At 59.7% G+C, this 27,184-nt stretch overlaps 1 protein-coding gene across 1 annotated transcript in view; it reads right to left on the reverse strand.

Moving 5' to 3' along the window:
- Positions 1-883: 883 nt before the first annotated feature.
- Positions 884-27,184, reverse strand: part of LOC111146267 (family with sequence similarity 129 member B) — a 51,341-nt gene continuing 25,040 nt past the window's right edge. The window contains exons 2-14 of the mRNA XM_022501741.1: positions 20,656-20,786; positions 15,541-15,669; positions 13,793-13,898; positions 12,302-12,469; positions 7,503-7,618; positions 6,847-6,951; positions 6,600-6,762; positions 5,304-5,491; positions 4,317-4,472; positions 3,700-3,816; positions 3,454-3,561; positions 3,260-3,371; positions 884-2,852 (exon numbers count right to left, since the gene is read on the reverse strand). Coding sequence (XP_022357449.1) covers positions 2,269-2,852; positions 3,260-3,371; positions 3,454-3,561; positions 3,700-3,816; positions 4,317-4,472; positions 5,304-5,491; positions 6,600-6,762; positions 6,847-6,951; positions 7,503-7,618; positions 12,302-12,469; positions 13,793-13,898; positions 15,541-15,669; positions 20,656-20,786 — 2,183 coding nt within the window. The 3' untranslated portion in view covers positions 884-2,268. The remainder of the gene's footprint in view (positions 2,853-3,259; positions 3,372-3,453; positions 3,562-3,699; positions 3,817-4,316; positions 4,473-5,303; positions 5,492-6,599; positions 6,763-6,846; positions 6,952-7,502; positions 7,619-12,301; positions 12,470-13,792; positions 13,899-15,540; positions 15,670-20,655; positions 20,787-27,184) is intronic.

The following is a 27,184-nucleotide window of genomic DNA, read 5'->3' on the forward strand; positions in this document are numbered from 1 at the left end:
TGCCCCAAATCTGGGCTCAGCTAAGGGAGACTGAGACCTGGGCCCGCAGGGCCACACAGGGCACAGCGTTTTGCAAATCACCAGGACGGGCTCCTCACTAGGCCCAGGGAGAAAGACTGGAGACTGCCCCCCCCACCCCCACTTTTATAGATGGAGCCCGAGGCTGGGTGCAGGGACTTGCCAAGGACCACAGCACGACTGCAGCTGAAAGTTCTGGTCTCCAGCCCCAAGGCCCCCGCCATCCTTTACCCTGGCCCTTGTTGACCAGCCCTCAGCCACTGGCCACCGTGGACAGGCTGGCGCCAGGGAAGCCAACGTCCCCCAAGGTGACCGGCTGCCATCCCACCCAGTAGGCCTTTCGCCCCTGCGTGGGACAACACCTCCCTTCCAGCTGTGTGTGTGGTGGTTGGGTGTGTGTGGCCTGTAATCTCAGCCAGGGATGCACACCTGCTTGGGCCTCAGTTTACGCCGTGGTGAGATGGCAGTAACAAGGGTGCCCTCCTCCTGGAGTGCTCAGCCCCTGGCAAGGGCTCAGGCAATGCTGTGTGACCAGGAGTCCCGAAAATCCCCACACCGCTGTTCCGATCCGGCTTGGGCCCGGAGGCCTCTCCCTGCTGCGGACGCCCCAGGGCGACTTGTCCTTAAAGCTGCTGCCACCCCCTCCTGACCTCCCTGGCTCCGAACAGCCTGCACCGACCCAGCTGAGAAGGCCAAGCTGCCATCAGGCCTGTCCCCTGTGCGCCCTGCACCTCATCTCCAGGGCAGTATCCTCGGACCAGGCATGGAGAGGGGGTCAAACGATAAGCCCAAGAAGTTGGTGCACGGGTGGTCCTAGACCAGCTCCGGCGCAGGTCTCCCCCTGCCGGCACCACACACAGTCTGCTGGCTTTAAATCGTTTATTGATTAGTAAAGCTTAAACAGTTTGCATAATATTTTCAGTATGATATCTGGGAAGGATGATTGAAAAACCCCCCAAGAGAAGGCACCAGAGGAGAGCTCAGAATACGGACTGTGGTGGTAGAAGGTTAGTGAGGCATCTGAGATGAAGGCTGGGGGACCGGAGGGGTCCCTGAGCACCAGCCACCGCCGCACGTCCTGGGGGCCTGAGGCCCCTGCCCCGGGAAGCAGATCAACGGGTCAGAGGGGACTGGGGAAGCCAGGGGGTCCCGGGCCCTGGGGTAGGGGCTGCTCGCTTGACCTTAACCCCCTAGCCCCCAGATAAGCCACTGAGGGAGGAGGACATCTGAGAAGGTAATCTTTCAGGGTGAGATGACTTGGTGACTCGAAGGCAGCAGAGGCCAAGTCACAGCCTGACCCCACATCCTCAGGGGCCACCAGTGGTGCCTTGGGGAGCCGTACCCAGCTCCCCTGGTGGACAGTGCGTACCTTGGGGGTGGCCCTCAAGAAGACCGAACCCACACCCCTCAAACCCCACCTCTGAGTGGCCTGTCACCCCTCCGTCCCAGCCTGGAGTGTGTCTCCACTGGAGGGGCAGGGGGAGGCAAAGCCTTCTCCAGCTTCCAGAGCCCTTCCCGCGGCCACCTCGGCCTGCACTGGGGACACTCCCGGCAACACCTCCCCGGCAGCTCACCTCTCTTCTCCTTTGGAACACTTCCTCTCCACAGACCAGCACATCCTGGGCCTTTCTCATTCCAATCCCAGCCCCTCGCCCCTTCTCCTCCATGAGGCATCCCCCCAACCCAGCATCCCCAGCCTGAAGCCCCCTCCGTGCACCTCCCCTCACCCAGGGCAGGGAAAGCGAGGCCAGTGTCACTCCAAAACTGGCCTCTGGAGGCACAGCCAGGATGGAGGACGACAGCGGTCTGGACCCAGAGCTGGGCCTCAAAGCTCCCTATTCCTGGTTCCAGTGAGCCTCCCTCCACTGGCGAGAAGGGGGCGAGTAACACAGCGAACAAGAACTCTATATCCGTCTTTCTGAGAAGGAGGGTGAGACCAGTGATGGCCCCAGAAGGCAGGAAGGGAAGACCCAGGGACCCAGTGGCCACCTCAGCCCCCTCAGCTGTGCCCACCTCCCAGCACAAGCAGGAAGCCCAAGATCATCCCACAGAAGAGAAAACAGGGAGCAAAGTGTGACTGAACCCAGTAAAGTGACTCAGGTGGGCCACCCCCGCCCCATAAGGGCAACAGCCCTCCCATTCCTCCACCCCGAGGCCTAGATCCAGGGCCCTCCACCTGGAGCCAAGCCTGCCAGTGTCTCAGAGGGGGTGGCCCATGTGCCATGTCCAGCAGGAACTCAGGGGAGGAGCCTAGAACTCCGTCTGCACCCCTGCGCTGTCCTCGGTGGTGGTGTGGATCGGGGGGCGGCCACCAGGGCTGGATACCTGCTCCCCGGTCTCCTGGTCACTGGGTTTGGGAGGCTCAAGGTCCGCAGCCTTTCCAGAAGGGGGTTGCCGGAGGGGTGAGGCAGGCGGCGATGAGGCCTCAGGGGCTGCCGTGGGTTGGGGGCTCTCCTGAGATGGGGCCCCGTTGAGCAGAGGGCCGGCCGGCGGGGGGCTCTCAGCCCGCACATCCCGGGCCAGCAGGCCCCGGAGCTCAGTGACACTGTCCGGGGACGCAGGTGATAGTGGCTCAGAGCTGGCCTCGAACGGCAGCTCTGCCTCCTCGTCCTGGACCACAGACACCACCTGCTTGGCACGCCGTCGCTTTTCCGAATGAGTGGCTGCTTCTGGGACGCTGGGGCTGCTACTGTCCCCCATGCTGCCACCGTACTCCTCACCCCAGTCGATGGGCGCGCCCTCGGCCAGCAGGTGCAAGTTGGGGTCGCTGTTGTGCATGACCATGCTGTCCCGGTAGAGGTTGTGCTTCCTCTGCACGGCGGCCTCCTTCACGGCTGCAGAGCCAAAAGGGGAGTCAGGATGTTTGGCGTGGGGGCCGCGGCCGCCACCCACTCCCACCACGGTGCCCAAGAAGGACCCCCATCGCCGCCTCTGGCCTCACGATTAACCCAGGCCTCAGTGCTGGGAACAAGCAGCCCAAGCCATCACTGTGTCCTCCTGTCCCTCCTCTGACACTGTCTGTAATGCCAGAGCCCTGAGCTGACACACAGGACAGCACAGAGAAATGATGCTACCTGCCCCAGCCCGCACCGCGTACCTAAACCAGCCCCCAGGCCTAAGTCTCATGGTTTGGGCTGGGTCCAGGACGACCTCTCAGCAGCCATCCGTATCACCGCCCCCTCCCATGGCAGTGAGGCTCCCCACGGCAGCTCCGCAGCCGCCCCCCGCCCCCCTGCCCTACCCTGCAGGATGTCCTTCATGACCGTCTGCAGCACCACCTCCTCGTACGTGTTCTCCACCAGGATGAACCTGGCAAAGTCCTCGAAGATCAGCTCCTGGAACCGGGGCAGCTCCTGCAGGGGTGGGGCAGGCGGTTAGGCCAGCTGGGTGGCAGGAGGGGGCCGTGGCGGGGTGGGGGGTGAGGGGCACGCTCACCGACTTGCACGTGGGCGCCAGCTTCCTGAGCAGGAACGGGATGGTGATCTGCAGTAGCGCCTCCCGAAAGAACCGCTTCCGCACTGAGCTGCTGTCGTAGTCGTATTTCTGCCAGGAAAGAGGGGTCAGGGGGATGGACCCGAGCCTCGGAATCCTGGCCCAGGTCAGGGGCTCTGTGGTGCCTCCCGCAGGGGCAGCAAGCCTGGTGCCAGCCCGGGGCCTGGGCTCGGGGGCCAGGCCGCTCACCTTCAGCACCCGCTCCAGGATCCGCTGGATCGACTTGCACAGCTCCTCCTTGGTGGGCCCCTTCCCCAGCTCCTGGTGCAGGAGGGTCTCAAAGGTGTACACGGCATTGTCCATTTGCTGCAGGGCACACCGCGGGGCACATGAGGGCCCTGGAGTGACCCCAGCCGCCCCCTGCGTGCCTCGGAAGGGCTCCTCAGCCTCTGCCCCCCAGGTCCACTAGGGAGGTGTGCAGGCGGCCTGTGTGTGAACCTACGTGTTCACCCCCATCTTCACTCAGTGTCTGCTGTGTGCTGGCACAGTGCTGGGCACCAGCCAGTCCCTGCCTCGAGGGAACAGAGGTCCTAGGCCCTGCAGGGAGGGGCTTAGGGAGCAAGGAGGGCTTCCTGGAGGAAGGGGTCTCTAAAGTGAGACCGGAAAAGGAGTCCAGACTAACCAGGTGAACGGAGGGGCGGGTATTCCAGCAGCTGGGAGCACCCGAGAGGCCAGAGCAGGACTGAGCATGGCTGCTGGGGGGCCCAGGAGGAGGCAGGGCCAGGGCGTAAGGCCACGGAGGGAAGGGCCTCTGCCCAGGAGATGGGGCCCGTGGCAGGGGGACGGCAATGGGTGCTGGGGCCCACCTCTCGCATGTGGATCTGGGCCCGCTGCTTGAACACGGCTGTGCTGGACACGTCGAAGCGCTGCTGCAGCCCGTCGAGCCGCAGCGGCTCCATCTTCTCGTAGCAGCTCTGCATCTTGAGGGGGTGGTACGCCAGCTGCGACAGCTTCTCCATGTACTGCAGGGGAGCGGGGACCTGAGCCGGGGCCGCCGGAGTGCAGGCAGACCACAGCCTGCCCGGGGCCCCGGGAGTCCGGGCCTGGCCCTTGCGGGGTAAGCTGCCCGGAAGGATGAGGACGCGAAGGCTGGAGCATGGTCCGGCAGCCACGGTGCCAGGCGAGAGGCTCTCATGCCTTCTGGGGCACTGTGGGACCTCGGCAAGTCGCTCACCCTCTCTGAGCCTCTGACTCTGCAGCCTCAAACTCAGGGGACAGTTTTTCATGATTTCTAAGGTCCTTTCTGGTTCTCAAATTCCGATAGTGTCTGTGGACCTCAGTGCGGGGTATGGAAGAGGAGGCCAAAGATTCTGGGATCTGTTCTGTCCCCACCTGACAGCCACAAGGGGTGTCAGGCAGACATGTACCCCAAAATGGGGTCTGTGGAAGGTTGTGCACCCTGAGAACTGGGTAACGGAGAGGTGAGAGAGAGGTGCCATCTCCACGGGTGGGGTACGTGAAATGGTACCTAGGTAATTCTGCTTCCCGTCAGAGGCTTGCCTCTCCTTCCCTCCCCCCCTCTTCCCTTCCCCCTCCGCCTCCCCTCAATTCCTCCTCCCCTCCTCCTCTCCTTCCCTCTTCTAAGTCCTTTGAGACTAAAGTAGCCAGCCTGGTAGAGGGGATCGGCGATCCCCCTTTCCTCTGACTGCTGCCCCCCAGTGCCTCACACCCTCAGGCCCTTGGTCTCCAGCAGACCCTCTGGTGACAGGTTACACCCTGAGTCACAGCCTGGCAGGGGCAGAGCAGACCCAGGCCCCGCATGCCGTGTCCTGGGGCCCGGGGCATGGCCTCACCTCACCCAGCTTGTCGGCGCCACCCTCGTTGATGACGTTCAGGTTCATGTCGGTGACCTCCTTGAAGAAGACGTCCCGCACTTCGGTGAAGCCCTGGCTGGTGGGCACCATCAGGGCTTCCAGGATGGACGGGATGTAGGGCTGGACGTGGTTCCGGACGCACACCTCTGCCTTGGGGAGGATGAAGGCTGCGCCCAGAGGGAGCCGGGTGAGCGGATGGCTCCCGGAGCCCAGAGACTCGCGAGCGTATTTGCTTTTAAGGAAAACCACTTGTGGGGCACCTGGCTGGCTCAGTCACTAAGCGTCTGCCTTTCGCTCGAGTCATGATCTCAGGGTCCTGGGATCGAGCCCCGTGTCAGGGTCCCTGCTTGGCGAGAAGCCCATTTCTCCCTCTCCCACTCCCCTTGCTTGTGTTCTGTGTCAAATAAATAAATAAAATCTTAAAAAAAAGAAAAGACAGCAAGCCACTTGTGACACCAGCAAACTGCATGACAGATCCATGTGTCAAAGAGAACGAAGGGTTCTGAGCCCGGCCCCCGATTTTTCTCAAAGTCTGAGGGCAAGGAACCAAGAGAGCGGCTCGCCCAAAGGTGTCAGCATTGTTCTGCTTCACTTGAAGTGGAAAGAAGCGCATCTCTAGGGGTGTTGTTGCTTTGTTTAACGAAACAAAACACACCCTGGTAGACTCCCCGAGCCTCTAGGTTTTGCACGCGCTGAGCCAGCCCCTGCTCTGTGCAGCCACGTACAAGGCCACGGGTCCCCGGGCACGACCAGCTCCAGGGCACTCGGACCCACCCAGGGTGCTGTGAGGTCCGTCCCCCTCCTCTGCCCAGCTAATGTTTGTTGCACCAGACAGCCGTGAGCTCTCCGAGGTCTACCCAGCACAGTGAGGACAGAAGGGGCTCAGGCAACTGACATGTCCGGAAACTGCACGCGGTCAGCGTGCGGGGCAGGGGACGGGGGGCCGGGAACAGAAGGGAATGTGTGCGGACCCCGAAAAGCGAGCCCTGATCCAAGTGCATCGTCACAGCTAAACGGATGCCTATGAAGCCACGGTCAAGTCCGTGACCGACTGAAGCTGAGCGACACACTGGGACTTCCTTGACAAGACAGACATCTTCAAGGTCTGCGTTTGCAAAAATAGCCACAAAACTACACCCAGAGGTTGGAAGGACAATGGCTCAGGTTGGTTTTCATTTTTCAAAATGACCAAACGAATCGAGTCACTTGTACACGGGTCCAGCACAGACGGGAGGGCCGCCCCGGGCCCCCGAGCACAGCAGGTAGCCTGCCTACCTCGGATCTTGCTGGCCAGGTGCTCCTTGGAGGTGATGATCTGGTCCATGTCTGTGCGGATGGTGGCCTCCATGGCCGGCCGGGCCAGCTGCAGCTTGGCCAGCACCGCCTCGAAGCGTGCCTTGGCCTGCTCGTATACCATGCGGTACACAGCGTCGGAGATCTGCGGGCGGAGCCAAGGCGTCAGAGCCAGAGCCAGGGTGCTGGGCAGGCACAGCCCCCCGCCTCCGAGCCCCCAGGCACCCACCTGGATCCACTGGCGCTGTCGCTCCTGTGGTTTCCCCTTCAGCCGCGGGGCGAGCTCTGCCTTCAGCTCAGGGCCCAGCTCCTCCATCACCAGGTTGCTCAGGATCTAGGACCAGGAGGCACAGGCCAGGCCAGAGCTTAGAGCATGTCCAGCTGGCAAGTTCCTCTCCACGTTCTCCTCAAGCCCCACCTCCCCTGGGCCTGGCCTTGGCTCCATGTCTCCACTGCCCTCTCTTCTGAGCATCATTGTACCCCAGATCCCAGTTCATCTGCTCGAGGGACCTGCCGGATCGTCAGAACCAGGAGTCCCACCCCAGGGCCTTTGCACCTGCTGCCTCCCTGTCTGGAACATGACCCCTCCTTCCCCCCTCACTTGCACATAGTAGTATGTGTGTTTATTTGTCAAACATCTGTTTCTCCTGCTAGAGAGAGAATAAGGGCGCAGGCCATGTCCCTCTTATTCACAGAAGCACCCCAGCCCCTGGGTCAGGAGAGATATCAGTAAACAACTGAATAAAGTATCTCCACTTGTCCAAAATGATCTTATTGTCTCCTTACAAACCGGGAGCACCCGAGCCCAAAGTCTCTGTGCCTGGCACCACGCTCTGACCTTCGGGGTGACTCCTACGGTCCCCTCAGCAGCCCCCTCAGTCTCACCTGCACCTCATTCCCACATAGCATCTCCCAAGTGCCGTACAGCTCCTTCGACTGGCGGTACATGCGGATGGCATCCGTGAATGCGGGGCCCTCTACCTTCGAGTCCTCTGGGATCCCTGCTCCAGACGGAGGGAGAGGGGAGATCGGTGGGATGGCCCAGTGGCCTTCACGGAGACCGACTGGCCGACAGCCCAAACGCCCACTCCCTCCCCCGAGTGTGCAGACACAGGCACACCCCTCCTGCAGCCCCACTGCCTTCACAGCGATGGTGGCGGTCATGTCTGCAGTGACAGCGACAGCGATAATAGCCCTCCACCAACAGCAGCGCAGCACTCTCCCTCGTATGCAACTTCCCTTCTCAAATTTTCCCAACTACCCCAAACTGTCCTCAACCCTACTTGACAGATCAACACAGGCTGCAAGGACAGGCCACTGGCTGGACGTCCTGGGGCAGCGAGTGGCAGAGCTGAGTCCCAAGGTCACCCCACCCCTGCCGGGAGATGCGGCCAGCACAGCAGAGAGCGGGCCAGAGGAACCCTAAGGTCTTCATTCCAGTCCTGCTCCCTCCCCTTACTGTCCACATCGGGATCTCAAACTTTCCCCGCAGAGGGCCAGCCAGTAAATATTTTCAGCTTTGCAGACCAGATGATCTCTGTTGCAACCACTCCGCTCTGCCACGGCGGCATCAAAGCAGCCACAGACAATCTGGAAACCAACGAGCTGGTAAAACTTGATTTGCAAAAGTAGGCAATGGGCCAATTCTGGGCCGTGCGCTGCGTAGCTTGCCAAGTCTTGCTTCAGATCCCTGAACCCTAAGGGTCTCAGTTTTCTCTTCCTAGCAGTGGGAACAACGGCCCGGCCTGGCCTCCCACATCCACGGTGAGGCTCCAGCCGTGGGAACGGGCTGGGAACGGGTCATGCAGGGGCCCCAGAGCAGAACCCACCTCCACACCGTGTCGCCCTTTACTACGCCTAGCAGGGAAGGGGTGCTCTCGCTGTCCGTGGGTGGACTGGGTCACCCTCATTCACCACGGCATCCCGGTCCCACTACAACACACCAGTCCCAGACTCGTGCTACTGGTGGCGCTGGCAGCGGCCCGTAGGAGCTCACCCTCCTTCTGTGTGCCAGTGAGGTGGGTCAGGGAACGAGGCACGGGCCCCCCGAAACAGCTGCTGGGGGAGGCAAGCAGCAGGAAGTTGCAAAATCGGACTCGGGGAAGAATATGGTTAACACGCTGGCCCTATGCCCCCGACTGCTGTGTCCCTGGAGCCCAGGAAGGGGAAACGGCAGTCTGGGCCTCCAAAACCCCGGCTCCCACGGCACTGACTACAGGCTGAGTCACCCCCGTGGAGAAAAAGCCCCTCTGGGCGTGGGGACAACCCCCTCACCTCCAGCTGAGCGTAGGAGTCACTGCCTGTCAGTGCCGGAAGGGGGCTCAGAGGTGGGAAACGGGGCTCCCTGGATGGGGTGGGGGCGGAGGGGTCTCCCCGCTGCCTTTCAGGGACTGAGATCAGGCAGAGTGACTGGGGCAGGGCAGGGGTGCTCCAGCGGGGCTGCCCATCGGGCCAGGGAGGAAGGAGGAGCACGGCCTCCCAGAGGCCAGGTTTTGCCTAGAAAATGTGGGCTGTGCTGTACATGTGCCCTCGCTCACCCCAGGGCATTTACGGTCTACAGACAAGCAGGGGCGTGGGCGGGGGCAGCAGGAAGGAGGCTACAGCATCCCAGGCCTGGGCTCTCAGACCCTCAGGACATCTCTACTCCGCAGCTGGGCTGCTGAGTCTCATAGGAGAGAAGGTCCCCTTCCTGAGCTCTTCCCCTGAGCCTGGCTGTCAGGGGCTGTACGGTGTCCCCCCAGATTCCTAGGTTAGAGACCTAAGCTCTAGTATTTCAGAAGGTGACTATATTTGGACATTGGGCCTTTAACGAAGTAATTTAGGTAAAGTGAGGTCATTAGGATGGGTCCCCATCCAAGAGGACTATGTCCTTGAAAGAAGAGGCAATCTGGATGCAAAATGTGCACAAGGTGGGGTTGCTGCGTGAGAAGACAGCCATCTGCAAGTCAAGGAGACAGGCCTCAAAAGGAAACTAACCTATTGACACCTTGATCTTGGACTTCTAGCCTCCACAGTTGTGTAAGCCATCCAAGCTGTGGCGGCCCAAGCAGACCCAGACGCCAGGCCCAGCCTGAGACCTCACACACATTCCCTCATCTATGAGCCCTGTTTGATGGCTGTTCTCAGTCCCACTTTTCCCAACGGAGGAGACCGGCTCAGAGATGCCAGGTTACTGGTCGGAGGATACACAGCTAGGGAATGGCAGTAGGAGGGCTCCAGCACAGGACTGGAGGACTCCAGCCAAACCTGGGGACTTCCTGCCCGTGGGGTCATCAGGGTCAGACTGAGAAAGGAAACTGCATTCCTCAGTCCCAAGCAGCAGAAAAAGGGGGATGGCAGTCAGACAGGAAGAGGCCTTGACCTCTGCAGTCCCGGCCCACCCTGAGGGCTTAGCTCAGTGCCCCAGCTGCCTCCTGCCACCCCCAGCTGCTCCAGGAATGCAGGATGTAAGGGGGGCCTTGGGACGAGCTGGCGTCCCCCCAGCTTGGCCTCCTCCCCCCACACCTCCCCCCACTTCCTGGCAGCCCCCAGAGTGAGCAATTCCAGGCCCAGCCTCCAAGTTAGAGGAAGCAGAGAACTTTCTCACAGTCCTCAGGGTAGAAGGAAACTCCTCTAAACCCAGCCGCAGGCTGCCCCTTCTCCCCCCCACCTCCTGCCATAGCACCCGCACCCACCCACGGGGCTCCCCTCAGCCTCCCAGGTGAGTTCCCAGCTGTGCCAGGCATGGGGCCAAGAGCTCTCCCCAAACCAGCTCATTCAGTCCGCCCGGCAATCCCACGGAGCTCAAGCTTGTCATCCTTGCATTGTGCACAAGGGGAACCCACCCTTGACCTGGGGTGGGCCTGCCAGCTCAGCCATGAGCCCGGGAAACCTGGGGAGGGCAGAGCTGGGCCGGGGCTGGGGTGGGGAGGGAGAAGAAGGGCGGAGCGGGGCGGGTGCCCAGATGGCCTCCGCCGGCCCTGGCCCCACAGCCCCAGGGGATCTGGGAACAGGAGGCCTTTTGTGGGTGGCAGGGCCTGGTCCAGGTGACAGGGGCTGGCTCAGCTGAAGACCCGGTTCCTCCCACATGACAGATTCCAGAAAGAAGGCGGCTCTGCAGAACAGGGAGGATGGGTGGGCGAGCAGAGTCACCACAGCAGCCCAGCCTCCAGGCGTGGGTGCCCATGCTGTCCACCCCCAGCATGGGAGACATGCTGGGCAGGGAGGGTGGGGGTGGTGGCCTCCTTCTCCTGCCTGCCCCAGGCCGGGTCACAGGAAGGAGGGTCAGGTTTCAGTACAGGCTGTTCCTTCCCCGAGGGCACAAAGCCCCTCAGCGCCCCACTGTCCCCATTTTTGATCAAACTCCTTACGGCCCTGCAGGGCCCTCCAGACCAGACCCCAGGGCCCCCCAGTGCATTGGGTCACCCTCAGCAGGGCTTCATGCAACTCCTCCTCTAAACTGTCCCCACCTCCGAACTGCTCTCCAGGCTGCCCTCCACACTCAAGGCTAGAAAGCGCCTCCCCCGACTCGAGGACCATTCATCCTTCAGGTCTCAGTGGAGCCCTCAGCTCCTCAGCTGGCCCACTGTCTGCCCACACAGGGTCAACACCCACCCCCCAACACACACCCGACAGGCTCCCGGGGCGGTGCCCACCCAGCACCGGGCACAGCTGCTCCTCCTGCTTAACGTCTGCGGCGTCCACAGGGCTGCCGGCCACACAGGGGCAGGACCCGGGGCTGGCTCCCTGGGTGCAGCCTCTGCCTGACACTAAAAATGTCCACTGAAGGAATGAGCAAGTGGAAAGAGACCCCATTACTTTACAGAAGAGAACACTAAGAAAGGCCATGAATTCCCAGGCTACCCTACAGGTCAGGGTGAGGCAACAAATGACACAAGTAAGTCTTGGGGTGCCTGGCTGGCTCAGTCAGTGGGGCATGCAAATCTTGATCTTGGCATTGTGGGTTCGAGACCCACACTGGGGGTAAATATTGCTTAAAATATTTTAAGAGAAATTAAACAGGGCACTGGGTGGCTCCGTCGGTTAAGCATCTGCCTTTGGCATAGGTCAAGATCCTGGGGTCCTGGGATCGAGCCCCACATCAGGCTCCCTGCTCATTGGGAAGCCTTATTCTCCCTCTCCCTCTCGCCCTGCTTGTGTTCCCCCTCTTGCTGTCTGTCAAATAAATAAATAAATAAAATATTTAAAAAAAAAAAGAAATTAAACAAGTGAATAAATAAAAGTCATGACACCAAGCATCAAGTGGACTCTCACCGTGAATCCGTACAAACACCCTAAGACCGGGGAGGGATTCTTATCCCATCTCATGCAGGCTCAGAGAGGTAAACTGGTCTCCTCCTAAAGTCATGTTGCTAGGAAGGGGCAGAATCGGGACTGTGATTCTGGGCCCCAGGGCCCAAGGGCTCAACAACCATACCCCCTCTAAGAACAATTTCCCAAATTTTCTCCGAGCCTGACAGAACTGTTTTCTTCAAGGAAGAGAGTTAAAAGGCGACATCGCAGTGGCTTCCTAACAACCCCAGTGGGAAACGGAGAACAGCTCCTAGAGCAGGGTTGCCGCACCGTACTCAGCCACTAGGTGTCGCCACTCGGCGCATACCCCAGGCCACGCCCCCCACCCTGCCCCGCGGCAGCCGCCGCCACCACCACCGCCACCGCCACCACCGAGCCCAGGGGCCCCTCACCATTGTTGCAGTGCCGGATGCAGTCCTGCAGGACCGCCTGCCACTTGTCCTGCTCGGCTTCCGTCATCATGCAGAAGTAGTAGTGCCGGGCAGAAGGGTGCCAGAGGATGAGCGGGAACTGCGTGGGGCACTTGAGGATGGGGGCGGTGCCTGATTTTGACGAGGTCCCTGCGGAGACAGCGCCGGCTGAGCCGCTGCCCCCTGCAGTTTCTGGGGCGAGGGATGGGGCGGGGGGGGGGGCGGGGGGAATGGCAGGCGACGGGACGACGGGGCGACGGATCCCCGGGCCCAGCTCCCAGGGGCTGGCTGAAGCCCGGAGAGGGCTGGCCTGTTCTGGGCTGAGCAGCAAGTCAGTAGGGAAACAGCACGCTTCTCTGCCACTGCAGCCCAGCTAAAGGGACCTCAGAGTCCCCAGGCATGTTCGGACCCATTTCTCAGAGCTGGCACTGCACCCGGGGAAAGGCTCGCCAGTCCGTGCCTACAGCACAGGGAGCACGTGCCTACAGCACAGGGAGCACGGGTCAGAGAGGCCTCAGGCTCAGAGGCGGAGCACTACCTTCTTGGGTTTCCCTTCAAATTTCAGCTGTGGAGGCCAAAGAGTAGCTTAAATGTCCCAGGAGGAGGGAGGGTTGGGGGGCGGGGGACAGAAAATAAATAAAAGGAGATTTTTCTCTACTTCTTCCCCATGGATATTTGAGATCCAGAGAGCTAAGCGGTCCCGGGCTAGGACCTCGCCCCTGTTGATAACACAATGACAGCCCTTCTTCTAGGCCTGGCTCCGCATCCCTGTGTGGGGCCTGGGGGCACACAACACCTCGCAGGGTCTACACAACACCCCAAGGTCAGTCCTCCCAGTGCCAAGTTGCCGGAGAAGACACAACAAAAACAAAGCCAGCCTTGGGGCTGGAATTCAGGAATGCTGGGCTTTCTCAGAGCCCTCAACAGCACAGGGCGCTCTACCCCTAAGCCCTGTCGGGAGGGTGGGACACAGGCTGCCCCCCAGATCGGCGGCTCCCCCACCCCCGGGTTTCCCTGGGATCACCTGGAAGACAGATGTGCTCCTGTAAGGCTTCTGGGAGGCCCCGACAGGGTGGGATGGAAACGGGATACCTAGAACTCCTCACCAATGCAGTACTGACTCCACAGTTTAGAGAGTCACCTGGGTCATCTGCTCCAGGGATCTCACAAGGCCTCAGGGAGGTGGGAAGGGCAGAGAGCAGGACCCCCACGGCATAGCTGTGACTGTAAGGCTCAGGAAGCCGGCACGCAGCAGGGAGCCAACACCGGCCCAGGCCCAGTTCACTGGGTGGCCTCAGGCAAACCCCCTCTCGGCCTCCCCTCTGAGGGCACGTGCCATCCCTCGAGGCCGGGCCACTCTCTCTGCAAACGTGGAGCCTGGAGCTCTGTGATCAGGGTTGCCCTCTCCCCCGGCCACCTCCTGGGCCTGAGCAGGGCATCTCAGCCTGGGATGGGGTGCGAGGGCTCCTTTACCTGGTAAGGAGTTGCCAACGAGCTCCAGGTACTGGTCCACGGAGGTGAGGATTTTGTAGCCGGCACTGTTGATGATAGCCCGGGCTGGGACCTGCCGCTCGTAGGCCTGAGGAAGGGACAAGAGAAATGGCCACTGGGGGTTACAGCGTGGCCAAACCTAAGCCCCATTTTCCACTCAGGCTCCAGGGCCCTCTCAGTGTGACCTGTCTGACGCAGGGGGGAGGAGGGGAAGGGAGAGGGGAGAGGGAGAGAGGAGAGAGAGAGGGGAGAGGGAGAGAGGAGAGGGAGAGAGGAAAGAGGGGAAGCCTACCCACCGCAGTGATTTGAGACCACCTGGTGTAATGACCTGCGTCCTGGCCAGGGGTCAAATCCCGGCTCCACTGAACACCTCCTATGCTTTTGTCTCCTGACCTACTAAACCAGGGCGATGACAGCTCCCACCCCACAGGCCGAGTGAGGACAGCGTGAGATGATCGATGTAACATGACTGGCTCCCCGCCTCGCAGCCAGCCGCGGTGAGCATTCCCAGCACTCCCGCCCCTGTTAGCAGCAGCCCCCACCAGCTGAGTCTGAGTGTTTACTACACACCAGGCACCGTGCTAAGGGCACTGCACTGCTTCCTTCCACAAATTCCTCACCATCCAGTGGTGGGGTAACATCGTCAGCCACAAGCTCACAACAGCCCGTGCTCAACTGAGGACATGACCTGGTCTGTGCGCCTCCTGGCTCCAGAGTCTTTGACTATTACCCTGTATTGTCCAGCAGATTCCTAGGTTCTGAGCCCCCCACAAATCTGCTTTGGATGAGAATTAGGTCTGGACACTGCTTTCTTACACCCAAGCGGCTAAAAAGGGTCTCTGTCAGAGTGGCTTGTACAGCAGGGCTGCCATGCTGCCTCTGGCCACTAGGTGTCACTACCCAACACATTTTTTTCAGAACGGCTCAGGACCTCCAGGGCCCTGATTTGCAAAGGGTGGTCCTAGGTCCCAAGCACCATCAGCATCACCTGAGAATTTGTTAGAAGTACAAACCATCAGCCCTGCTCAGACCTCCATCAAACTGGGTAGGCCCAGCTTGTACCATACACCCTCCAGGTGGCACAGCTTGAGGACCCCTGCCAGGGGCCATCAGTCTGCTCCCGACCCTGTTTCTGTTTCCTTAACCCTGATTTTCCTTAAACAGAGGACACTCAGGCCTGTCCTTTGCTACTCTGGGGAAATGTCTGGGAGAAGAAATTGGGTCTGTGGCTCAGCCAGCGGAGCTTCCCCAAGGGCCCAGGGCAAAGATAAGGAATAATGGGCAGGAAGGACACTTCCCCATCAGGCAGCAGGTGGCCGCGGGGGGGGGGGGGGGTGTGTGGCAGAGGAATCAGGAAGGAAAAAGATGGGATCACCACCCTGGGGTAAGTGGGGGAAGGGAATGGCCAGACTCCTGTGTCAGCAGTCGGTTGTGACCATGGAAGAGCAAGGATGGGAGCAGCTGGAGAGCTGCAGGAAGCCCAGCCAGGAAGGAGGCTGGGAGGGGTGGGGGGTGGAGGGGAGAAGCTCCGGCCCTGGCACTGGAGGGACTGGACAAGAATCTGAGGTGGGTAGGAACTAGTGGCGAGTTGCTTCCAGGGGGAGGCAAAGTGAAAGGGGAGCCCCAGGGCTGGGCTGTTTAGAGGAAGCTAGCGGAACAAGCAGGCTGGGCATGGGGGCTGCGGAGAAGGAGGAGAGCAGGGGTGTGGTTGGGGGGATGATGGGGCTCACCACTTTGTTCTCGTAGAGCACCAGCCCGTAGTTGTGAGGCACGAGACTGAAGCGGTTCCTCCACTTCTTGTTGTCCTCCTGGTACTGGAAGAGGTTCCCCGAGAAGATGATGCGCTCATCCAACGGCACCTGCGGATGGGGTGGGGTGCGGAGTGAGGCCCGGCTCCCCGACAGCCCAGTCGGCCAGTGGGGCTCCCCCAAGAACGGGGGGTGCTGCTGAGCACATCCCTCATCCCAATCTCCCCGAGTCCTCCTCTGAGGCAGGGCTGCATCTTAGCCACGTGGCCAAAGAGCAGAGTGAGGCTCAGGGCAAAGGGGCTTCCCCGAGGTCCAGCCAGAGCCACCGTGATGCCAGGACTTGAACCCGGGCCAGGCACCAGCATTCGGGGCCCAGCCAGGACCAAGGTCTCCCACTCTATCCTGGCCCTAGAACCTTGGGGCGGGTCTCTGGAGCCCACGGCAGGCTGCTTCCTCATCCACCCACCACGGCAGCGCGGCGGCACCAGCCTGATGGGAGATGCCCACAGGCCAGTAGAGTGAAGGCTCCGGTGCCTGCTAAAGTCTCTTTCCTGCTCTCACCTCAGTTTCCTCTCAGGGTAACAAAAATTTGGCCAAGGTGGCTGCAGAGAGCCTCCCCTGGCTCTGACCGCTAATAAGATGAGCTCCGTGAATTCAGGTGGGGTTGGAGCGGACCTGAGTTTGGAGGGTTCAATGTTGGACCAGCATCCTGGCAGACAGGATGACCAATGGGGGCGGCAGAAACACCCAGACCTTCCTTGCAAAGCCCTAGCTTAGACTCCCCCTCTGACTCAGTGTGATTTCGGGCCTGTCACATCAGCTGTCTGAGCCCCGGTGTCCTCATCTATGACATGAGGACGGGGACAGCAGTGACTTCAGCCCAGTGTCTCGAGGATTCCGTGAGATGTCGTGTGCAGGATCGCACGCACCTTACAGGCGGTCTGCTTGGCTCACAGTCCCAGCCCCCGTGACTGCGCTGGGACTCCTGAGACTGTGTCAGTCTCCTGGCTCCACAAGCTGACTTACTTGGGGAGGAGGAGGGGTGGCCATGCCTGAGAGCTGAGAACGTGTTTCCTGAGAAACCCCTCACCGGGAAGTTTCAGGAAAGGGAGATACAGAGGCCACAGGGGGCAGGCTTACTCCTGGATGGACGGAGTTTCAATAGGTTCTAGCTGTTCTCCAATAAATATGGAGCCTCTTGCAAAAATAAACACGCATCCGATTAATAACGGCAGAAAGTATTAATATTAACAGTGCCTGACCCTCCCCAGCTTCCCCACTCCGCTTCTGCCCCCGTAGCTGGAGTCAGGTGGGAGGCTTGGTCCCAAGCCTCCCACCCCCAAGGCCTGTGTCTTCACAGGGGCCCCCCTCTCCCCAGCAACCTCCCCACTACTCTTCAAGGGGAAATGCCAAAACACTCTTGGAAAACGAGGGCCCATTGTACTCAAACAATAGTACCCCGGGACTGCTTCCTACCCGGGGATAAAAATATTTACAGGAAAAGAAAATGGTCCCCCCACCACCCCTCCCCACAACGCCACCCCACTGCATACAAGTGGGCTTTGCCCAGCCACAAAGCTCTCCTCAGTGGGCTATATTTAGACAGGGGCCTCCTCTCAAACCCAGCTCTCAAATCCCCGTCTTTTCTGGAAAGAAAGAGCAGACAGCTCTCCTGACACCCTGGTGAGACCCCCTCGCTCCCCCCCCACCCAGGGGCCCCCCACCCACCCCATTTGGTCCTCCTCCCAGCTCAGGGCAGGATCCCCGCCTCAGGGGCAGCCCAGCCCCCCCACCCCACCAGAGTCCACCCCCAGATCCAGGGGCAGCCCGTAATGGGCGGTTGCTTGCGGGTTTGGGTTTTATTTTTAAGACTTTCAAATGGCGGAGTCATGTTTCCATTGGAAGGCCTGCAGGAAGTGAAACGGAACCCGCCAGTCCAGGCAAAATATTTTGGACGCTGCCAAGTTCTCCAACGCTGCGCTGGGGATCTTCAGGGGGGAGGCGAATGGCGACCCCGGTTCCCACGGCCCGGATTCCAGCCCCAGCCCCACCGCCCACGCTGCGGGAGTCTGGACAAGCGGCTCCGCCTCTCTGAGCCTCCGTGTCCACATGGCGGGTGTGGACAGAAGTAGAATCCCTCAGGGCGATGTCCCGCCCGCTGGATGAGCGGTACCCACACAGCCCAGCTGCTATTTTTAACAGAATTTCTGGTTTTTTACTATTACTATTGCTACTCTATTATCATTTCTAATAAAAACAACTGACATTATGATGACCATTAACATTCGTATTTCTATTATTAGCCTGATTTATCACAATGGCCAGTTTCCTAAGGGGCAAAACGGGACCAAAAATCCCTGCTTTTGGGGGGTTGGGGGTGGTTTCCTTTTACTCCTCTTACTGACATGTCACTGTGGCTTTCCTACAACGGGCACTAAAGCGTTACTACAGACGTCCCCCCTGCAGTGACTCTCAAGCCTCGCGCCATCAGACACCACCACTCACTCGGGTCACTGGGACCCCGGCTGTCTGGGACACCACACAAGAGGGCATGTGCCAGACAGCCAGTGCGGGCCACACCTCTGGGCACCACCTCGGCTCTCTATTGCCACAGGATGGGGAGGGGGCCACAACACCAAGGGACCAGACATAAAGGGTCCCATGATGCTCCAAGGCTCAGGCGCGTAGCCCCGGCCTGCCCTCCACCCCTGGCAAGAATCGAACCTGGCTCGAATCCTGCCTCCACCACCCTGGACGACCCACTGAAAGGCCCAGCTCTACACGCCGCTCTTGCAGCCTGATGGTCTCTCCTCCTGGCAGGTCCTCAGCGGAGACGACCCCCTCCCAAGAGGCCCTGGTGGGACCACCATGACAGTTTACTGTCTCCTGAGTGTCTGTGGGACCAGTGTGGCCTTTGCACCTGCCTGGCTCCGTGTGTGGTCCTGACTATGGACCCACCTGTCTCTCCTCAGGTGATGCCTCCAGCTGTCCCTCCCACTGAGAAGACACCAAAGGGTAACACGTGCCAAAAGCCAGCTCCAGCCCCTTTGATCTCAGGATAACAGGACACATTTTCCACTACTTGGGTTTGGGGGAGGGTGGGGACATGAAGAATCCCAACCCTTCCAAGTCTGGGGCCTTCGGAGGCTCTTCTGCTGTAACACCTCTGCGACCCCCAGACTGGTCCCTTTCCGCATAATCTGAACCCCACCCGGAGGCCCCAGGACATCCCCACCCCATCCCTAGGCTGCTCTCCCACCTCTGGCCCATGAAAGCGGTTCTGGGTGTCCATTCACATGCAGAGAAACTGAGGCTCAGGAAGGTGAGGTGGCGGGCTGGAGGTTACCCGGCAACTCGGGACTTGCGTGTCTTACTAACCCCACCTGCTCCCCTCGTTCTCTCGGGAGTCATCTCCACAGCCCCCCGAAGGAGGTGCCCACCTGTCAGGTCAAGAGACCAAGCCCTGACGGTTGACTCAATTGCCCAAGCCAGCAGCTACCAAGAAGCTCTGGGCCCGGACCCCTGAGTTTTCCTCCCCCAGACCACAGCATTCCGGCCTCCTTCCTTCCCCTACAGTCCTTCCCCTGCCCCGGAAGCCTGAAAACAGGCTGACCCGGGCAGCTGGGAGGAAGCCCACAGGACTGGGTGGGGAGGTGCGATGAGGTGGCCCAGGGCAGCTTTGGAGCCCACCAAGCACGGAATTCAGCCACAAAGGACCGGAGCAGCCCCACTGAGCTGGCCTGGCTGACCTGGTTTGGAGTCCCGGTAAGGGATTGGCTCAGCCGGTCCAATCCCCCAGAGGGAAACTGGTGGGCGGACACTCTGTCCCCGGGCCACCAGCCAGGAGCAAGTAGCCTCTGGGCTGCTGCTGGGCCACTCCGGGGCAGGCCACCTGCAAAAGAGATGGGGCAGGCACCCTTCCTCCTTGTCACCCTTCCCTCTGCCACCCCTGGGCTGTACGGGCGGGGGTTGGGGGGGTAGAAGGTGAAGGTCACTGAACAGGTATGCCCTAGATCGTCCCTGGGCTGACTCAGAGCCCCCCGTACCACCCCAGAGGAGCAAGGGTTTGGGGGAGCACCGACCCCAGGTCCCATGGCCCAGAGGCTCACCCCATAGGCTCAGGCCTGGGGCCGCTGGCTTCCAGCTGGGCACTCATGACCGGTGTGTTCCAACGTTCCCTCACCTCCTTCCACCAGTCCCACCCCCGGCCCCACTCGGAGGCCAGTCTCTGCCGGGCCCCTTCCCAGGAGGCCTTGTGTGCCTCCTTCAGTCTGTGCTGACCCGTGGGCCACAGTCACACAGCTTCCAGTCCCACAACAAATATTTACTGGGCAAACACAATCCTGCTAATGACAGGTTAATGACACGGTTGGTGATGCTGACACTATGAGCCAGCGCCCACCGAGCACCTCCCCTGCTCCAGGCGCCTGGCCGACTAATTCTTTCACCCTTACAACTCTCCGCACAGGTGTTCTCACCCCATTTCACAGATGAGTAAACTAAGGTCCACGAGGGCAGGTCATTTGCTCACGGGCATTAGGCCTTAAAGAGGAGTGGCCAGTGGCGCCTGGGTGGCTCAGACGGTTAAGCATCTAACCATCCTGAGTTTGGTTCAGGTCGTGATCTTGGGGTCCCTGTATCGAGCCCCACATCAGGCTCTGCTGTCTGCTTGAGGATTCTCTCTCTCCCTGTCCCTCCTCCCGCTCTCACGGGCACATGTGTACACAATCTCTCTCTCAAACAAATAAATCTTTGAAAAAAAAGTGGGGGGCGCCTGGGTGGCTCAGTGGATTAAAGCCTCTGCCTTCGGCTCAGGTCATGATCCTGGGGTCCTGGGATAGAGCCCCACATGGGGCTCCCTGCCCAGCCGGGAGTCTGCTTCTCCCTCTCGCTCTGCCCTCCTTCTGCCCCTGCTCGTGCTCGCTCACTCTGGTACTCAAATAAATAAATAAAATCTTAAAAACAGACCAAAACAGACGCTAGGTGGGGCCCCTAGAGACCATGGAGGCAACAACGGTAAACTGAGGCCCGGGGACAGGAAGCCACTCGCCCAGGCCATGTGGGGGCCCGCCCCGCCCCCGGCTCAGCACCTCTCACCTTGCGCCAGAGCAGCTGGGCCTGCGGCAGCCCCGTGCCCTCGATCTCGTGGCGCATGCTGTTGAACAGGGCCACGCCATACTGGTCCTCATAAAAGCGGAGGAACTCCGTCAGGATCTTCCCGGTTCTCTCTGAAAGGGAAGAACAAAGAGGACGGTGAGGTCGGCACAGTTACCTCGAGCAGCAGCCATGCCCCAAGGAGGGGCATCGGCCAAGCTCGGTACCCCCGGCTGGTGAACCCGCTGGCCCAAGCGCTCTCCTTTCACCTGCCCCTCTTTCCAGGCCAGAGCGCTGCTGCATTCCCTGCGCACAGGGGGTGGCCCTTCCGACAGGAAACCGGCCGATGACGGTGACAGAGAAAACATGAGAAACCGACAGACGAGTGAGCCTGTCAGCCTGGGCCTCTCAGCCACCAGGCGGCCGCAGGCAGAGACCAGTCAGGGTGTGGGGGAATAGACACCTTAACTCGGAGCCCGGGGTGCCGGAAATCGGGAGGCCCTTTCTGGAGGGCGACTGGTGGCTGCACGTGCAAATTCTAAGGGCTCACGTGGGGCCCCAGAAGCCACGCTCACTCCTCAAGGAATTTTCCACAGAACACCTCGCCGGGGAGCAGGTGTATATACTCAGCCAGGCGATCAGCAGACGCGAGCCAGGTGCGCGTGCACAGACACCGGTTCCCACCATTACCTGTGCACCTGGGACAGGAAGCGGGTGGGGGGACCGATGGGTACCACCAGGGCAAAGGTGCCCACACCTGGCCACATCAAGAAAAGCGAGTTACGGAACCACGTGCTGACTGTTACCTCATTTAAAATCACTCCTGTTTGTGCCTCAAAGTTATTTATGCCTGGACATGGAGGAAAAGGTCCCAGAAGGCAGCACGCCCCAACTGTTCTGCGTGGGACCCCTGGCTGTGGGAAAGGGAGGGCTGAGTGGATTGCATGTTCTTCTTTCTTCACTTTTACAGCATTTGAATTATTTTACAACCGTGATTCCTTCCACGATTCAAAAAATAAACATTCTAAAATTAACTCATCCCCCAAGTTAACCACCTTTTTGCTTCCACGGGCCATTTGCTTCTCTGCTGCCAAAACAGGTTCTGAACAGAGAAGGTGACTCTTGTGGCCTCCAGGGCTCGCCCAGCACACACCAGACGCTCAGGGCTGGCACTGATGAAGTGCCAGATGAAGAAACTGAGGCCCAGGGAGGGCGATGACCCATGACAAGGAGGCCCTCTCCTTGGAGAGAATTCCTCGTCCCGAGAAGCTGCTGCTCAAGTCCCAGTTTCAGGGTCGTGCCAGCTCACCCCAAGGCTCCCCTTCCTGGGCCTCCGTTCCCTGCACACTAAGAAGACTAGACTCCGTGGTGGACAGCACCCCCCCGCCACCGCCTCTGCCAGTCTTGGGATTCCAGGTTGGAAGACCTGGTCCTTTCTCAAAGAAGGGGCTGATGAGACGCCATCCCTCCTACGGCTGGTCTCTGCTTCCCAAGAGCCACCCAGCTCGGACAGCATCTCGTCTGATCTTCTCAAGAGCCCTCCCTGTGCGGTGGGGCTGGTGTGATTCCCATTTTCGAGAAGACCCAGAAGAAGCACTGAGACCCAGAGAGGTTAAGAAGTCACAGGCTCAAGGTCACATAGACAGTGGGGGGTGCCGCTGGGGTACAGCCAAGGGGCCCCGCTAGGAGGTGGTGGCCGGGGAGGAGGGCTGAAAGCATGCGGCCACATCCCCATCCAGGGTCTCAGGCAGGCTCAATCCCTCTATTCCCTCTGGAAGAGCTCAGCCCACCACGGCCCCCCCCCTCCCCCACTCCACAGACCCTGCCTGTGGTCCTCTTTCCCGGAATGAGGTCATAGCTGTCCAGATTCCAATATGGGGGGGGGGACAAATGAGGAATTTGCTTTGAATGCCCATTTTTTAAAAACCATAAACAAGCAGAACTCTCACAACGACCACGGGAATTGTTTTGAAAAATAATGAGGCAGGACTGGGAGGGGCGGGGGGAGCCGGCAAGAAGGGGTAAGAAATCAGAGGGGAGCCCAAGAGAGAAGATGGGATGGTGGGAGACAATAATACTGATAAACCCCATCATCATTCCCATCATTGTGGCTACCACCTCCTGGGCGTTAACCTGAGCGGGCAGGTGGATAAGTCTTGCAGGCAGGATCCCAAAGAATATTCATGAAATCCCTAAGGAGGCATATTATCATTTTCTCATTTTAGTGCCGACGCGGCTTGCAGACCCAGGACGGGAGAGCCAGGGTCTCAGCCACCAGGCCAGGCAGCCTCAGCCCAGGGCTCTGTCCCAACTCTGCCACAAGCAGCCAGACACCCAACGGGAGACTCTTTCACCATGAAGGATCTCGAGGGTCCTTCAGCCACAGCTCTGGGAGGCCTGACCAGCCCCTAGTACGCCCAGCCTCAGAGCATGATTTCCAAAAGCGCCAGAATCTGCCCTGACCCTTGAGAAGCCAGACCTAGGAGGAAGCTGCTGTCCTGGGTCAGAACTTGAACCCAGGTCTGCCTAAGCCATAGCTCAGCAAAACCCAGATACTGGATCCAAGCAGGGGGTGGCTAGGTTTAGAAGGCCACAGGGCTAGACTGGGGAGGAGGAGGGGAAGGGCAAGGTAACATCCCATTATCCCATCAGGTGCACCAAGACCCCCGGGCAGGGGGTGGGCTATAGGTTGGGGAGGAAGCTGGGGAGGAAGCTGGGGAGGAGGCAAAGACAGAGCTGACAGGCTTGAAGTGTCTGGGCTGAGAAGGGCCAGGTGGGGTAGGGGGGAAGGAGAAAGTCCCCTGTAGCCCTCCCAATGGGGTGCGGGCAAGTTATCCAAGTGAGACTATGGGACCAGGGTCCAGGAGTGGAGGGCACAAGGACTGGCGGGCTGGGGTGTGGGGGTGGGAGTCCCCAGGCAGAGTGGGGAGAAGTGAGAGGGTACGGGCTGAAACGGACAGAAAACAGGAAAAAAGGCACCCTGTACCCCCAAACAGACGGAAGCAGCCCTGACCCCCGCTTCACCCGACTGCAATGACAGGCATGCCTCACTATCCAAACTCGAGCACGATATAGATCAGGATCTGTTTTCCAATGAACCCTTTGCTACCTGAAATTCCAGAACCAAATAGATCATAGAGCAGGGTCTCTACCCAAACTTGCTCTCCCAGCTCGGGAGCCTAACAGATCGGGAGGCTCGTATCTAAGGACGGACTGCACACCACAGAAGGTGGCCCCAGCACCCTTCTGCGCACCGCTAGATGCCCTCTGCCCCCCTCTTGTGGCCTGTCACAGGCAGGTGCTGAGCAAGGGGGATGTCTACTTGCCTGTTACTAAATGTCCCCTCTGCGCCAGGCCCCGCAGGGCTGGGGAGGCCGTCAGGCCAGGGGTCGGGGACATCATTCCTCAAGGGAGTAAGGACTCAAGGAGGGTCCCAAGCAGTGCCAGGAAACTGGGTGCACTCGGCCCAAGTTCGGCCAAGGGAGGGCTAGAAAGGGAAGACTGGGGGGTGGCGGCAGGGGGTGGTGGCCGGAAGGGAGCAGGGCCGCAGGATGGCTTCTTGGCAAGGGTCGCGCTGGGCACATTCTTGAGGGATGTCCTAAGACAGCTTGGAAGGAACTGCCTTGTGCTTGGTACAAAGAAGTACTACAGGAAGAGAGAGGATGAGGCCTGCGGCACCATAGGGGGCCTAGGATTGGGGGCTGGAAAGACCTCAGAGAGGCACGCTGAGGGAGGGGGTGCAGGGATAAAGGGCTCATTGGGGAGAAGCCCTGAACTGTGTCCCCAGCGGCCTGTGTGGCCGACCCTGCTGGAGGAGAACCTGGATGGGAACCACAGTCCTGGCTTCTCCCACCGGCAGAGCTCTGAGATCAGGGCCCGGGAAGCCCCCTTCCTGTCAACATCGCTCAGCACCCCAGTTCTTCTTGCCACCCCACAGCGGCTGTCTCACTGGAGCTGCCCAGGGATTTTTACAGTTCAAATCCCCACTGCAGTGTCCCTGCCTGGGTGTCTATGGATGGTCCCCCAGGCCCGGGGGGCCCCTCTCTCCTCCACACCTGCCCATACCACCTCTTCCGTCTCATTTCATGGCTTCTAAAGACACCACGTGCCATGGATTTAGGGCCACTGAGACCAAAGCTCACCACCCCAAAAGGCACACTGAGCCACAGAGTAGGAGGGGCTCACTGGAGGTCACACATCCAGACTGAGGCGGTCAGGGTTCGACCCACAGCCTGCTGACTCCCGCCCACTCCCGGTTCTGACCACGGTCCCCACGGCCCCACAGAGGTCCAGCAGGAAGCTGGCTGTGGCTCCATCCCCAGAGGCAGGGCCGACCCCGGGGGTCCAGGGCCCAGGGATGGCTGGGAGCTACAGAGATGCTGGCACGGAGCAGGGTGGGGGCATGAGTTCCCACTCTGTCGGCCCCCAGCCCCAAAGCCACCTGGCCCTCTCAGAGCCTCAAGTTGGGAAGGGAAGCTTCGTCTGAGGATCAACTGCAAACCCCAGGAGGGTGGGCCTGGCACAAGCAGGTGCTGTGAGATGGGCAATGTGACGGGATAGCTGGGCTCAGGACGTCCCTAAACGTCACTAGGATGTTACTATTAACCACAATGGTGCTCGGCTTATCACAACAATGGTAAAGAGACTGAAATTTTTATTAGCAGATATAATTTTTATAACTTGAAAAAAATCCAGGACTTTTTTTTTTTTTTTTAAAGAACCAGGACAAGAATCACAAAATAATGACAATGATAGGTATATCTTCAGCCGACAGGCCAGACAAATGGAGAGCCCACCAGGAGGAAGCAGGGGCTCAGGTGAAGGTAAGGGGGTGGGAAAGCCAGGCCAGGCGTGTGCGAGATGCACACAGGAACCCCGCTTCCCACCTGACCTTGGACAGGCTCCCCCAGCAAAACCCGCGGCCTCAGCTTCCGCCCAGGGTGCATCACTGCCCCCCTCCCCGCGCCCCTCTGCCAGCATATCCTGCAGAATTCGGCGGTAAGCTCACCCTACTCAGACTCAGGGCCCTGTGCACACGCTTGGATTCTTCAAATGGGCCCCAGAGCTGAATAAAACCCTCCTCTTCTCAGGTGTATAAGCCAGTGCTTGGAATGATGAACGGCTCAAGAAAAGTCACTCCACTTGTGGGTCAACAAAAACCTACTGAGCATCGCCATGGGGTGGCCATGGGAAGCACCCACCTGTGGGGTCCTGATTCCCTCTTTAGCCCAAGAAGGCCGCCCGTGAATTCTGGGAGGGGACCTGAATGTCCCAATCCGCACCCAGACACCGCTGGGCTCTGGGACCTCAGGGGGCCGCCGCTCCCTCCCCGGCACCCCCATCTCCCCATCAAGACGGCAGTATGAGGGTAGCGGGCTCCACCTGGCTCAGGACTCAGGGGCCATGCACACACACACACTCTCACGGGGCTTGTTTTGGGGTGAAGCCTTGCAGCCAGCTAATGGAATACAGGATCTTGCATCTGTATCTCTGTGGATCTTAGCATGACTCTGCCCCCAGATAACTGGAACCCTGTCTCCAAGGGCTGCCCCTTTTGGGACCATCAAGAGTGACCCAGTAGGCACCCCTTACCATCGAGGCCTCCTAACTCTGCCCCCAGTCTACCAGGTATGCCTATCACTAAAACCTTACCTATGTTCAACAGCCCACTGAACCCTAACAGACACTGCTACCCCACTTTACAGATAAGGAAATTGAGGCTCAGAGAGACCTGGTGACCTATTCAGAGATGCACAGCCCAGACGGGGAAAGAGGTAGGTTTCAAAGCCTGTACAAAGCCTCCACCCCATAAAGCTTCCTCATCCAACAGCCTCCCACATAGCACCAAAATACAATTTCCAAAGCCCTGCCTTGAACTTTCTTCTGGGGCCTTTGCCTATTCCCAAGAGGAAGGCAAAGCACACTTTACTATCCCCATTTTACAGATGAAGAAACTGAGGTTCAGAGAGGCAAAGTGACTTTCCCAAGGTCACACAGTTGACAACTGTCAGAGCCAAGACTGAAGCCTGGGGTCTCCAGCCCCCATCTGGTGAGCGCTGGTGGGGAGCCTTCACACCTACTGGATCCTTACCTGTCCCATCTCCTCTGGGCCTTAACTGTACTGTAAAATGGGTGGGTGGGTCCCTGTTGGCTCAGCTGATTCAAAATCTCAACGATGATCTAATCAGTGTTGCCCTGGCCCCAGGAGCTGACCAGGATGCTGGCCTCAGCATCTCCTTTGAGCTGCTGGTGAGTCAGCTCTGAGTGGGAGCTGACCACAGGCCTCTCAGGCTGGACAGAGGGACTGGGAGAGAAGTTGGGGGGCAGGGGCAGGACTCAGCATCAATGCTACCTAGGTACAAGGCACCATCTCTACTGGGCACATGGGCTCTGGGTCCCAATGCTGGCTCCGCCACCTACTAGTTGTGTGGCCTTGGCCAAGGCACTTCTCTCTGAGCCTCTGTTTCCCGCTCTGCAAAATGGGACAACAGTATCGGCCTGACCAGGTTATAAGAAGATCAAGATCAATGAG

The sequence above is a fragment of the Enhydra lutris genome, unplaced genomic scaffold, assembly GCF_002288905.1.
Source record: "Enhydra lutris kenyoni isolate GAN:26980312 unplaced genomic scaffold, ASM228890v2 scaffoldscaffold13, whole genome shotgun sequence".
Taxonomy (NCBI): Eukaryota; Metazoa; Chordata; class Mammalia; order Carnivora; family Mustelidae; genus Enhydra; species Enhydra lutris.